The sequence below is a fragment of the Tachysurus vachellii genome, chromosome 11, assembly GCF_030014155.1.
Source record: "Tachysurus vachellii isolate PV-2020 chromosome 11, HZAU_Pvac_v1, whole genome shotgun sequence".
NCBI classification, from domain to species: Eukaryota; Metazoa; Chordata; class Actinopteri; order Siluriformes; family Bagridae; genus Tachysurus; species Tachysurus vachellii.
The window spans coordinates 16,804,149-16,817,169 of NC_083470.1; the positions used below are offsets into that span (position 1 = coordinate 16,804,149).

A 13,021-nucleotide genomic window follows, 5' to 3' on the forward strand; every position below is an offset into this window, starting at 1 on the left:
TGATATTTGATATTATTGCTGTCAAAAACTCTAAAAATGCTGAAACAGAATAAATGTGTTGCATTAGACAGACAGACATGGTGCCAATACTTTAAACATGATTTGTAAATCCATGCATGATGAGGCACAGAACTGGGATAAGGTTATTCACTGTTATTCACAGCATAAGAGGTCCTGCAAGACTCCACAATGTTTTCTACATTTGCATTACCTTACAGGTGCAAGCCTCGCAGCATTCTAGAGATTGTCTGGGAAAATTGGCAGGAGGGACCTCTAATAGTAAAAGATAAGATAAGATAAGATAAGATAAAATAAGATATCTATTATATTATATGTATTATACATACATATATATGCATGTATATATATATACATACATATATATATATATATCATATATATATATATATATGATGAGATATGTATAAGATAAAAAAAACGAAGGCAGACAGGTTGGTCCAGTTCTGTGTATACTTTAGAAAAGTTAGGTTAGGTGCAGCTTGCTTTTACTCAATACTGGATTTGGAAAAGTGACACTGGCAGATCCCCTTGAATCCAATATCCAGGAAAAAATGGCCTTTTACAATCTGTGTGGGTTACACCAATTCATGACCCTTTCTTTTGGGTTGTTTGGAGCCCCAGCAAAGTTCCAGTGACCAAAATTCCATGCACACACTATTATTTATAGTAATTGGCAGCGGCATATGTATTCTGAAGGCTGTACTGAGATCACTGATACTCATAAACCCAAAGATGTGTGCAATCGATTTTACACTTGGGACATGGACAGAGGCATCCTCAATTGATAAGACAGCAGCAATTGTTGCCTGGACAGAAATAAAAATGTGGTGGGCCACTTTTACATGTCATTATTACTATTTCACTATTACAAAAGAGGTGGTCCTCACCCATCTTATATTATCTGCTGAGACAGGCCTTTTTTTTTTCTTTTTCGCTATTTGTGACAAATTTCTCAGAACTAGCTAGCACTAAATTAAACGACTTCACTAGACCTTCTCTGCCTGGACATGCCTATTTTAATAAATCATAAAACTAAAACGCCTAGATAAACGAATCTGCATGAATCGTTTTGTTGAACGGAATCAAAAGATTCGCTTCACTGGGATGACTCGGAATTATTTGTTTAACTGACGCCACACTGACAAGCCAATTTATTCCCAGAAAGTATTACTCAAATATTACACCACCATTCTCTTTATACAATAACATACACTTTAACATTACTTATATACTGTTATTCTAAAATGTCTTATTGCAGGGGTTGAATGCGTCGTTTGTAACATGGCAGTTTGTTGACACACGTGCAGCGTTTTAAAAGGCGTCAATGTATAGTACAATTCTAGCAGCCTGTTTAGTTTCCAATGCGCATGCGTCATGCAACAGTGGACTCGTAGCGGAAATGCGTCGTTCCATCAACACAGTCGTGCGTGAAGTCGAACTTATAAAGGCTTGTGGCATAATGATGCGATAGGCATTATGATTCAGCCCATAGTACTTACTACAGTTTTATGATTCAACGGCGTTAGTATAGATGGAGAAGTATTCAGGATTATATAAGGAGTCTACCGATGCCACGAAACAACAGGAAAGACACTATTATCTTCTGTCCGAGCTTCAAATACTGGTCAAAGACTTGCCAAGGTAGATAATTAGCTAGTTAGATGATTAGCATTCTGCAAATGTAATCTTAACAAATAAAGTCTGATTATGTTGATTTTATAGGAATACGAACGAAAAGCATGAAAATACTGATGGACTTAACAGATTAGTACTATTTGAACGTGTGTAATTTAAAAACATTTTATTTTTTCTTTTAAAAGCTGGTTTCAGCAGCGCTTGTCGTACACAACGCTAAGTGATTTGGCCCAGGCTCTCATAGATGGCACTGTGTATGAGATTGTCCAGGGCCTATTGGACATCCAGCACCTAACTGAGAAAAACCTGTATAACCAAAGGCAGAAATTACATACTGAACACAGAGGTGTGTTGGTATGACCTGTATCTGATTTTTTTTTTTTTTGCCTTATTAAAATTACATCTGTTGATTTAAGGATGTTATGTCTCTTTGTCTCGAGTTCTCAAGCATGATTTGATACGGAAACAGAAAGTGGCTCTGCAGACCTGCAAATCTCACAACCTCACTGTACTAAAGGCAAGCCAGCGTGCTGAAATAGAGGCAAGTTAAAGGCAAAAGAGTATTTTTAATACAAAGCTGTATTTTTAAGTTACCAAATAACATGTAATGTAAAAAAAGTTACTTTTTATAGTTACCCTACCATTTGCCCTGCAAGCAAAGCATGTATGCACAAGTTAACACTTCTCTGTTTATCTCTCTTGATGTTCCAGGGTCTGGAGCAGCGTGTGAAAGACGAACAACGGATGATGGATGAGAAGATTGTGGCAGAGATGGATCAGAAGGTCCTGGATCAACAAAATACACTTGAGAAAGCTGGAGTTCCGGGTTTCTACATCACCACTCTCCCACAGGTGCACATAACATTTTAGTGAATTGTCCTGTATTTTATACCAATTTTTGATGGGTAATTTATTCTTAAAATTCCTAATAATCCTTATGTCTGTGTGTTTGACAGGAAGTGACAATGCAGATGAACTTACTAGAGTTGATCCTGAAGTTACAACAAAAAGAATCTCAATCAGGAATTCTGCTTTGAGTGACATAAGCCTTTTTTCATATTTAGGTTGTCCATTGTTATCTGCACATTAGGCAGAGATTATCCCCCAGTTTTGTCATGAAAGTTGTTCAGGGTCTATGAGGGTATAGCGTGATTAGTAATAAATAGCTGCACTGCTGCCTTTAACATATGAATTTTTACTTTACTCATGCAACATCACCAACTGAGAGATACATTTTGGATGTTTCTGATTTACCAAGGAAATATTTGATGCATCAATAAGACTAGTTTTGTATTATTATATTCTCCCAAATAAAAAATAAAAAACTCAATAAAAAATTTAACAGAGATTCTGAAATGAATTTTTGAATTCTCTGATATTAACTAGATTATCCTGGAAGCCCCTGCTCCTTTTCCTCCATCTCACATCTTCCAGACGATTTGCTAAGGTGGTGTACCCTTGAAATCTGTCAAGGTAAATGGACAGAGGTTTGAGTTCAATAATGTGTAATAAAACCTATCAATCACTTTATGTGCAACTTGATTATCAGTGTAGCTCAATTCTTCCTCTTTCCAAAGTAGGTTCAACGATAAGCTGGAAAACCAAAACATTTTTACAATCAAAGAAATGTTATTGCAAATATTATTGCAAGCAATAAAGGAGGTCGGTCTTCAGAGCAACGCTGAAAAGCTGCCTGTAGTGTATGATCTAAAAACCCTAGGATAATGACATATTTACCTCCTCTAATTGGCAATTTCTAATTTATGTTAACTGCTCTGAACCACTGTACCATCCCTACATTTGTCCATGTCTCTTTTGATAAACCATTTGCCTTTTATTTTATGTAGTGGAAATTTTTAATATCATGAGTGTTTATATGTGCTTTCATAGTAAGTTCTGTGTCAGACTAGGGAGAGAGAACAGAACGCCGTTGTTCCTGCCATAAACATTCCACATGCTAAAAGGTTGGGAACTTTTAGGGTAGTGTGTGTGCATGTGCTTGATAAGATCAGACCTTGCTGAGGTGATAACTTGAGGGGTAAATTTCAGTGACCTGGGAGGTCACAAACACAGATGCACACATACCTACCAGGCCACACACTCACAGACCTGGGGTACAAAATGAGAGCTGAAACACTAGGATTTGCCGCTTCACTGTGTAGACTTGGCCCGCTACACTTTATGGAAGACGCCTTTTGCTGCAGCAAAAAAAATTCTTTATTTACTTCTTTGCTTTTACCACCACCTCTGAGTCTTTTTTTTTTTTTTTTTTTTTTTTACATGTAGATCAAAACCGCCACCACAGTTATTTAAACAAAAGGCTGAGACCACACTATATCAGGTTGACCCATAGAGATGTCCCAGCTTCTCTCCTAACTGTTAATCTATCAACGCTTTTACCTCTTCTAATCTTAAGCAGCCTCTTCGTATTCCGGTACAAACTAAATTGTTCGGACAGACTTATGGTTTGTTGTTTAACAGCGATATGCCCGCTCTGCTCCAGGTTTTAGAAAATAAGAAAGTTTGATATAACCTTGTTTTCTCATGTCACGTTGGCACTGGTCCGTAGTTCTTTCATAAGTGACAAACATCATAAAGTGCATTATATGCAGTATAAAATAGGTAATAGGTAAAAATTTCCTCATTATTGTCCACAGTAACTACTCTGATCATTTTACTGATCACAGTAATTTCCCTAATCAGTAATATTCAGAATGATGATAAAAGGATGTGTAACAAGATCTGTAATCAGTATTAGATATTAGTGCTTAAAATTTCATATTCAGTCAATCCCCAGAGTAGGGTGGAAAAAAAACCCTTCATAATTCCAATCAAAAAAGGGAAAATTCCCTTGCTTAATAAATTGAGAATCATAGACTATCTCACAAGTTCATTATCCTTAATGAAAGCTTAAGTTAAGAATTAGAAAGGAACCTGTTTTTGTAATATTTTAGGAAAGTTATGTGTTAAATAATATGCTAAAGACAGAAAATCAAAAATCAAAAAAATGTGAATTTATTTGATTAAATTTCATGGAAGCTTTCATTCATTTTACAGTTTGTTGTAGCAGATATGGGTGTCCCTTCTAGTAATGTTTTTGATTCCCTATCCCTGGATCTTTATCTTCTTTTGCCCTTTGTGGTTTTACAAAGTTCAGAGGAGAGGTTACCAGCACTTCTGTTTTCTGTGTTGGTGGTTGATTACCATATTAAAAGACCTACTAGGCTCTTCAGGTGAGGTGCATCACAGGTTGTTTATGAGATCGATTGCAATTCCACCAGAGAGCCCCTGGTACAGGGGGCAAGGAGGAGCTTAATATGTAAATCACTTTCATAAACATTCATTCATTCATTCATTCATCTTCTACCGCTTATCCGAACTACATCGGGTCACGGGGAGCCTGTGCCTATCTCAGGCGTCATTGGGCATCAAGGCAGGATACACCTTGGATGGAGTGCCAAGTCATCGCAGGGCACACACATTCACTCACACAATCACACACTACGGACAATTTTCCAGAGATGCCAATCAACCTACCATGCATGTCTTGGGACCGGGGAGGAAACCGGAGTCCCCGGAGGAAACCCCCAAGGCGGGAATCGAACCCCGACCCTGGAGGTGTGAGGTGAACGTGCTAGCCACTAAGCCACATGCAGCATACCAAAGTAACAGGAAGAAACTAAACTATTCGACTAAAAGCACTATTTTCTCTTAAGTAAAGCAGAATTCCAACACCAAGCAGTAAAATGGAAGGACCGAAAAACGTCATAATAAAAACAATCTTGATTGCATTCTGAGGATCATCACTGTGATCAATATTCACATAATCAGCAGGAAAAAAAAAATCGTCCAGTGTTTGTTGCTTTGGTGAAGTATCTTCTTGAGTGGAGTGAAATGAATAAACTTGCTGTATTTCTTCGTGTTTTCTTTAATTGTGTTCACCATTTGATATACTGCAGATGCATACAGTGCATGTAACAGTCAGTCTGTAACAGACTTAAATAATTACAATATTAATAACTATACTTAATATATCCAGACAGCATATATTTTACTACACTTGTACTTCATTTTGCATTTTGGGATTTAGCTTGTGATAATTGCATAAATGACTCAAAATAAAGTAATATTATAAATTAACATTAACAAAGACTCAGACATGGCTGAATTAGTTGATCCTGATCTAAGAGAATGTGCTGGGTTGGACTACGAGTTCTTGAAAAATGCACTATAATGTACAATGTTATGCTACAACATTATTAGTAAACCAACTGGGCACATCTAGCTTGAGAAGTGGGAAGAAGTACCAAGTTTCATGTGTCTCTACAAAAAAAATGTGCTTCCAATACATTTGTTAATATTGTCTGACAGTATTTGTATCAAAGTTAGGTATTCTTCAAAAATCTAATTTACAGATAACTGTGCATATAAATAAGAGGAAATATAAATAAAATACATATGACAAAACAACTAATAAGATATAATATTATAAGAATATAATAATATGAAAGACAAATATTGAAATGTAATTATGTTACATGTAGTCACAGTACAGAATGTGCTAACATGGCAGAATGAAGTTAGTAGCCATGACATAATTACCACCATGAATGACAGATGAGCTCCTATGTTTTGTTTCTTTCTTCATACTTGGATTTTCCATCACTTTCTACTCCCATAGACATATCTCAGGTCTTCATGTTTACCTTTTAATAACAAATGCAGATACATGCGTGAATTGCTCTTGTAGTAAGACATGAGAGATATGGGTGGAACAAATATATACACTCGAAGTAGTAAAATGAATGAAAGTCATGCATATATTTTTGGATAGAGTATGTGTGTGTTTTTTCTCTGTTTTCTTTACATGTCTGCTATTGTTTTTCTTCTCCACTTTTCCAAAGGCCATGCAGACATTTAGTAGCCACTGAAGGGCGTGTCCAGCATCCTGGAGCACCCAGATGAAGCTGAAGTATAACTTTAAAGTATCACCTCTGTACCACATTGAGCAGTTTTGCATGTTCAATCTAATTGAACATACAAAGCCTCAACACCGCTCGTAAGCTGTGCACCCAAACTGTGGCTCTACTGACGTCGAGGCTATACGATGTTCATAAATTAGTAGTATTATTTTATAGTATAATATTTTTTATAATTCAAATTTACATGTCATATTATTATTATTTTTTTGCTTGCATGGGGGGATCAGATAAATATTCCAAATTTCCATTACATCCTGTACACGTATTTTACTTCATTAGTTTATGCTTAACCTCTGCTGCCATCGTGTGGCCTAAATTAGAACCTAAAATTAAGACTTAAGAAAGACAGCAATTCTTATGGTCATAAATTCTCTAGTACATTTTGGAAACTATTAAGCATATTTGTCATTCCAAAGATACAACTCTTTAGTTTGTGTGATTAAGTATAAATGCAATAAGTGTACATCAAGTTTGTTTATACATTCTTAGTTTATGTTTGTCAATTACTTCTCTTTTTTAAATAGACATTGTATTGCTCTATGTGGACACCAGACTACACTTATATGTACTTGTCATCAAGACTAACAACATAGTGTTCATTCATCCCAGAAGTGTTTGGGTCGAATTTTAGGGCTCTGTGCCATGTGAGGTTTTCCACAACAGCCTTTGCAACCCATCTCTTCATGGAGCTTGCTTTTTTCATTTTACTTAATATGCACTTTACAAATTGTGGCAAAGTGAAGGCCAACATATGGGTGTGATGGTCAGGTGCACACATACTTTTGCTTTTATTATGGCACATTCGTTGCTTTGATTATGGCATCACTTTGAACTTATGCATTGTAACATTTATTTCTGTGGTGGCCAATGTTGCCATATGGCTTTGTCATCCATTATACTGGGGTTATTGGTGGACAGAACATTGGTTGAGGATCTTTTTGCAGATAGACATGTATAGTGTATTAAACAGTTTCAGAGCATTCATTCATTCATTCATTTTCTACCGCTTATCCGAACTACCTCGGGTCACGGGGAGCCTGTGCCTATCTCAGGCGTCATCGGGCATCAAGGCAGGATACACCCTGGACGGAGTGCCAACCCATCGCAGGGCACACACACACTCTCATTCACTCACGCAATCACACACTAGAGACAATTTTCCAGAGATGCCAATCAACCTACCATGCATGTCTTTGGACCAGGGGAGGAAACCGGAGTACCCGGAGGAAACCCCCAAGGCACGGGGAGAACATGCAAACTCCACACACACAAGGTGGAGGCGGGAATCGAACCCCGACCATGGAGGTGTGAGGCGAACGTGCTAACCACTAAGCCACCGTGCCCCCCAGATGTTTCACCAGTCCAGTTAAATTCATTCGGACTCCAAGTGAAGATTTAATATTATTTAATATTATACAAAGATTAATTAAAATAAAATTCAAGATCTGTATTAGACATATTTAAATGTAATTGTATTTATCCCATTGAGCAAGCCTGAGGTGACTGAGGCGGCTGTGGCAAGAAAAAACTCCTTTAGATGGAAGTGGAAGAATCCTTGAGAGGAACCAGACTCAAAAGGGAACCCATCATCATCTCAGGGAGTTTTTCCATGCTGCTGATAGGGATAGGGATAGACATATAGTATTTTAAATTGTAAATTAATATTTTGAAATTAATTTGAAACTTTAAATGTATGTATTCATTTATTTATTTCTTTTTATTTCTTCTTCTTCTTCTTCTTCTTCTTCTTCTTCTTCTTCTTCTTCTTATTATTATTATTATTATTATTAGGGGTCAAGCCCCGAAGGGGCGTAGAAACCTATTGTTATCGTTAGTTTTCTTATTATAAGGGGCCAAGCCCCGAAGGGGCGTAGACACCTATTGTTATCGTTAGTTTTACATTTACATTTACATTTACAGCATTTGGCAGACGCCCTTATCCAGAGCGACGTACATAAGTGCTTAAATCTCTAACATTGGATACATTAATGCTGGCTCACTAAGTTACATACTTAAGATACCATGAGTTTAAAACATTTGTTCAAAGTTACAATGAAAAAGTGTCAAAGGGTGCAAAAGAAAAGGAAAGAAGTGCTAGTTGAAGTGTTTCCTGAAGAAGTAGGTCTTCAACCGCCGCTTGAAAATAGCCAGTGACTCAGCTGTCCGGACCTCTAGGGGAAGTTCATTCCACAACCTTGGTGTCAGTACAGAGAAGAGTCTTGTAGTATGCTTGCCTCTTACCCTGAGAGATGGTGGAACCAGTCGAGCAATGCTGGTAGATCGGAGGGTGCGGAGTGCAGTGCGAGGAGTGATGAGGGCTTTGAGGTAAGAGGGAGCTGGTCCAATTTTGGCTTTTAGGCCAGCATCAGTGTTTTGAATCTGATGCGTGCAGCTACCGGAAGCCAGTGGAGGGATCGCAGCAGCGGGGTGGTATGCGAGAACTTTGGCAGGTTGAAAACAAGCCAGGCAGCTGCATTTTGGATCATTTGCAGAGGACGGATTGCATTCATAGGTAGACCTGCCAGCAGTGCATTGCAGTAATCCAGTCTAGAGATGACAAGAGACTGAGCCGCCTGTGTGGACAGAAATGGCCGAATCCTTCTAATGTTGTAGAGAAGAAACCGACATGAGCGAGTCACATTAGCAACATGAGAGGAAAAGGACAGCTGATTGTCCATGGTTACCCCAAGGTTGAGAGCTGTGGCTGAAGGGGAGATCAGATCGTTGTGCAAGGATATAGCAAGGTCATGACCTGGGGATGAGTCACCTGGGATGAACAGCAGTTCAGTTTTGTTAGGATTGAGCTTTAACTGATGAGCAGTCATCCATGATAAAATTTCTGCCAGACATGCTGAGATCCGGTCAGAAGCTGTGGCATCTGAGGGTGGGAAAGAGAAGATAAGTTGTGTATCATCAGCATAGCAGTGGTAAGAGAACCCATGTGAGGAAATAACTTCACCAAGAGAGTGAGTATACAGGGAGAAAAGAAGAGGACCAAGTACTGAGCCCTGTGGGACGCCAGTGGAGAGTCTGCGTGGAGCAGATGTCACTCCCTTCCATGTTACCTTTTCTTATTATTATTATTATTAGGGGTCAAGCCCCGAAGGGGCGTAGACACCTATTGTTATCGTTAGTTTTCTTATTATTAGGGGTCAAGCCCCGAAGGGGCGTAGACACCTATTGTTATCGTTAGTTTTCTTATTAGGGGTCAAGCCCCGAAGGGGCGTAGACACCTATTGTTATTGTTAGTTTTCTTCTTCTTCTTCTTCTTCTTCTTCTTCTTATTGTTATTATTATCATTATTATTATTGTAATTATTATTATTATTAGGGGTCAAGCCCCGAAGGGGTGTAGACACCTATTGTTATCGTTAGTTTTCTTCTTATTAGGGGTCAAGCCCCGAAGGGGCATAGACACCTATGGTTATCGTTAGTTGTCTTATTAGGGGTCAAGCCCCGAAGGGGCGTAGACACCTATTATTATCGTTAGTTTTCTTCTTATTATTATTATTAGGGGTCAAGCCCCGAAGGGGCGTAGACACCTATTGTTATCGTTAGTTTTCTTCTTCTTATTATTATTATTAGGGGTCAAGCCCCGAAGGGGAGTAGACACCTATTGTTATCGTTAGTTTTCTTCTTCTTCTTCTTCTTATTATTATTATTATTAGGGGTCAAGCCCCGAAGGGGCGTAGACACCTATTGTTATCGTTAGTTTTCTTATTATTAGGGGTCAAGCCCCGAAGGGGCGTAGACAACTATTGTTATCGTTAGTTTTCTTCTTCTTCTTCTTCTTCTTCTTATTAGGGGTCAAGCCCCAAAGGGGCGTAGACACCTATTGTTATCGTTAGTTTTCTTCTTCTTATTATTATTATTAGGGGTCAAGCCCCGAAGGGGCGTAGACACCTATTGTTATCGTTAGTTTTCTTATTAGGGGTCAAGCCCCGAAAGGGCATAGACACCTATAGTTATCGTTTGTTTTCTTATTATTATTAGGGGTCAAGCCCCGAAGGGGCGTAGACACCTATTGTTATCGTTAGTTTTCTTCTTCTTCTTCTTATTATTATTAGGGGTCAAGCCCCGAAGGGGCGTAGACACCTATTGTTATCGTTAGTTTTCTTATTATTATAATCCTAACAAAAACAATAGGTTTCCAGCGCTTCGGGGCTTGACCCCTATTGTTATCGTTAGTTTTCTTATTAGGGTTCAAGCGCGAAGCGCTGGAAACCTATTGTTTTTGTTAGGATTTTTATTATTATTATTATTATTATTATTATTATTATTATTATTATTATTCCGTGCTAGAAACGATCATGCAGCCCAAACCATAAGGCCTAGAGAGCTCAAACTTGGTCAGATGGTAGTACAGATGGTAGTCACAGTTACTCAGGGCCAAGGTCTCAGCGGAATCGGACAATTTGTGGCGCTTCAGCACCCCTCAACGCGTTTGTCCCCATAACTCCTAAACCGTATGTCCAAATCTCAAGTGCTTTATATCATTGGAATCCTTGGCTCATGACTTAAAAAACGTATATCTCCGATTTTATTTCCTCCATTAAATTTTTTCGCTATAGTGCATTTTGTCCGAAACCTACTTTTGCTAACTAGTCCTAGGTTTTTCGCCTGGTCGAGACCAATCCAGTGTAATATTCTCTGGAGTCTCAATGTCAATGATTTTCGAAAAAAAAGTCGAAATTTTGATTCAGGGTCCTTAAGGGGCCCCAAAACGTTTGGACGTTTGGCCAGTTTTACTAAAACGTCAATAACTCAAGAACTAAATGAGCTATCAACACCAAACCTGGGACACATGTGAAAGAGGTCAAACTGAGGTCACAGTTCAAAAACCGCAGCGATTGGCCACTTGGTGGTGCTATAACGGAAAAACCACTAAAAACAGCCATTTTTAAAAAAAGCCCTCTAGCGCCACCAACAGTCCAAAAACCCAATGTTGTGCTGATTCGTAAGGCAAAGATTCTGATTCTGAGAAAGATCTGATTCTCGCGGGTATTCTGATGACGTCACGTGTAGCCCCGCCCCCAAAATTAGCGAAATCAAAAAGTTAGCACAACATGGACATGTCATATATCAAAACACTCAGCACGATGCGGGGAACTGACGCCACGTGTAGCCCCGCCCCCAAAATTTGCGAAATCCAAAGGTTAGCACAACATGGACATATTACATATCAAAACACTCAGCACGATGAGGGGAACTGACCTCACGTGTAGCCCCGCCCCCAAAATGAGCGAAATCAAAACAGTTAGCACAACATGGACATGTGACATATCAAAACACTCAGCACGATAAGGGGAATTTACCATGTGCAAGCACATTCACATTTTCTTCAGGAAATGACTTGCGGGTCACTCGTTCTGCATCTGGGTGCTTGTGTTTCTTCGCTTTATGGATATGACTGTTTATTTTAGGGAAAACAGGACAGGTGAGTACTTCACATGACATATATTGTGGCACCCTCTGTAGCATGACATATGTAGCATGACATGACATATATTGTCATGTCAATCCAAAGGCCTTAAACGCTTGAACCCGGGAAATGCTGCTTGCAGCTTTAATTAGGGGTCAAGCCCCGAAGGGGCGTAGACACCTATTGTTATCGTTAGTTTTCTTATTAGGGGTCAAGCCCCGAAGGGGCGTAGACACCTATTGTTATTGTTAGTTTTCTTATTATTAGGGGTCAATCCCCGAAGGGGCGTAGACACCTATTGTTATCGTTAGTTTTCTTATTAGGGTTCAAGCGCGAAGCGCTGGAAACCTATTGTTTTTGTTAGGATTTTTATTATTATTATTATTATTATTATTATTATTATTATTATCATTATTATTATTCCGCACTAGAAACGATCATGCAGCCCAAACCGTAAGGCCTAGAGAGCTCAAACCTGGTCAGATGGTAGTACAGATGGTAGTCACAGTTACTCAGGGCCAAGGTCTCAGCGGAATCGGACAATTTGGGGTGCTTCAGCACCCCTCAACGCGTTTGTCCCCATAACTCCTAAACCGTATGTCCAAATCTCAAGTGCTTTATATCATTGGAATCCTTGGCTCATGACTTAAAAAACGTATATCTCCGATTTAATTTCCTCCATTAAATTTTTTCGCTATAGTGCATTTTGTCCGAAACCTACTTTTGCTAACTAGTCCTAGGTTTTTCGCCTGGTCGAGACCAATCCAGTGCAGTAATATTCTCTGGAGTCTCAATGTCAATGATTTTCGAAAAAAAGTCGAAATTTTGATTCAGGGTCCTTAAGGGGCCCCAAAACGTTTGGACGTTTGGCCAGTTTTACTTAAACGTCAATAACTCAAGAACTAAATGAGCTATCAACACCAAACCTGGGACGCATGTGAAAGAGGTCAAACTGAGGTCAC

At 38.8% G+C, this 13,021-nt stretch overlaps 1 protein-coding gene across 1 annotated transcript; it reads left to right on the forward strand.

Annotated features, from left to right (window-relative positions):
* The first annotated feature begins 1,183 nt into the window (after positions 1-1,183).
* On the forward strand, positions 1,184-3,004 carry dgcr6 (DiGeorge syndrome critical region gene 6). The gene is made up of 5 exons (XM_060881156.1): positions 1,184-1,662; positions 1,842-2,002; positions 2,097-2,197; positions 2,368-2,508; positions 2,613-3,004. The coding sequence occupies exons 1-5, from the start codon at positions 1,553-1,555 to the stop codon at positions 2,691-2,693; spliced, it is 594 nt and encodes a 197-aa protein (XP_060737139.1). The 5' UTR covers positions 1,184-1,552; the 3' UTR covers positions 2,694-3,004.
* Positions 3,005-13,021: the final 10,017 nt, after the last annotated feature.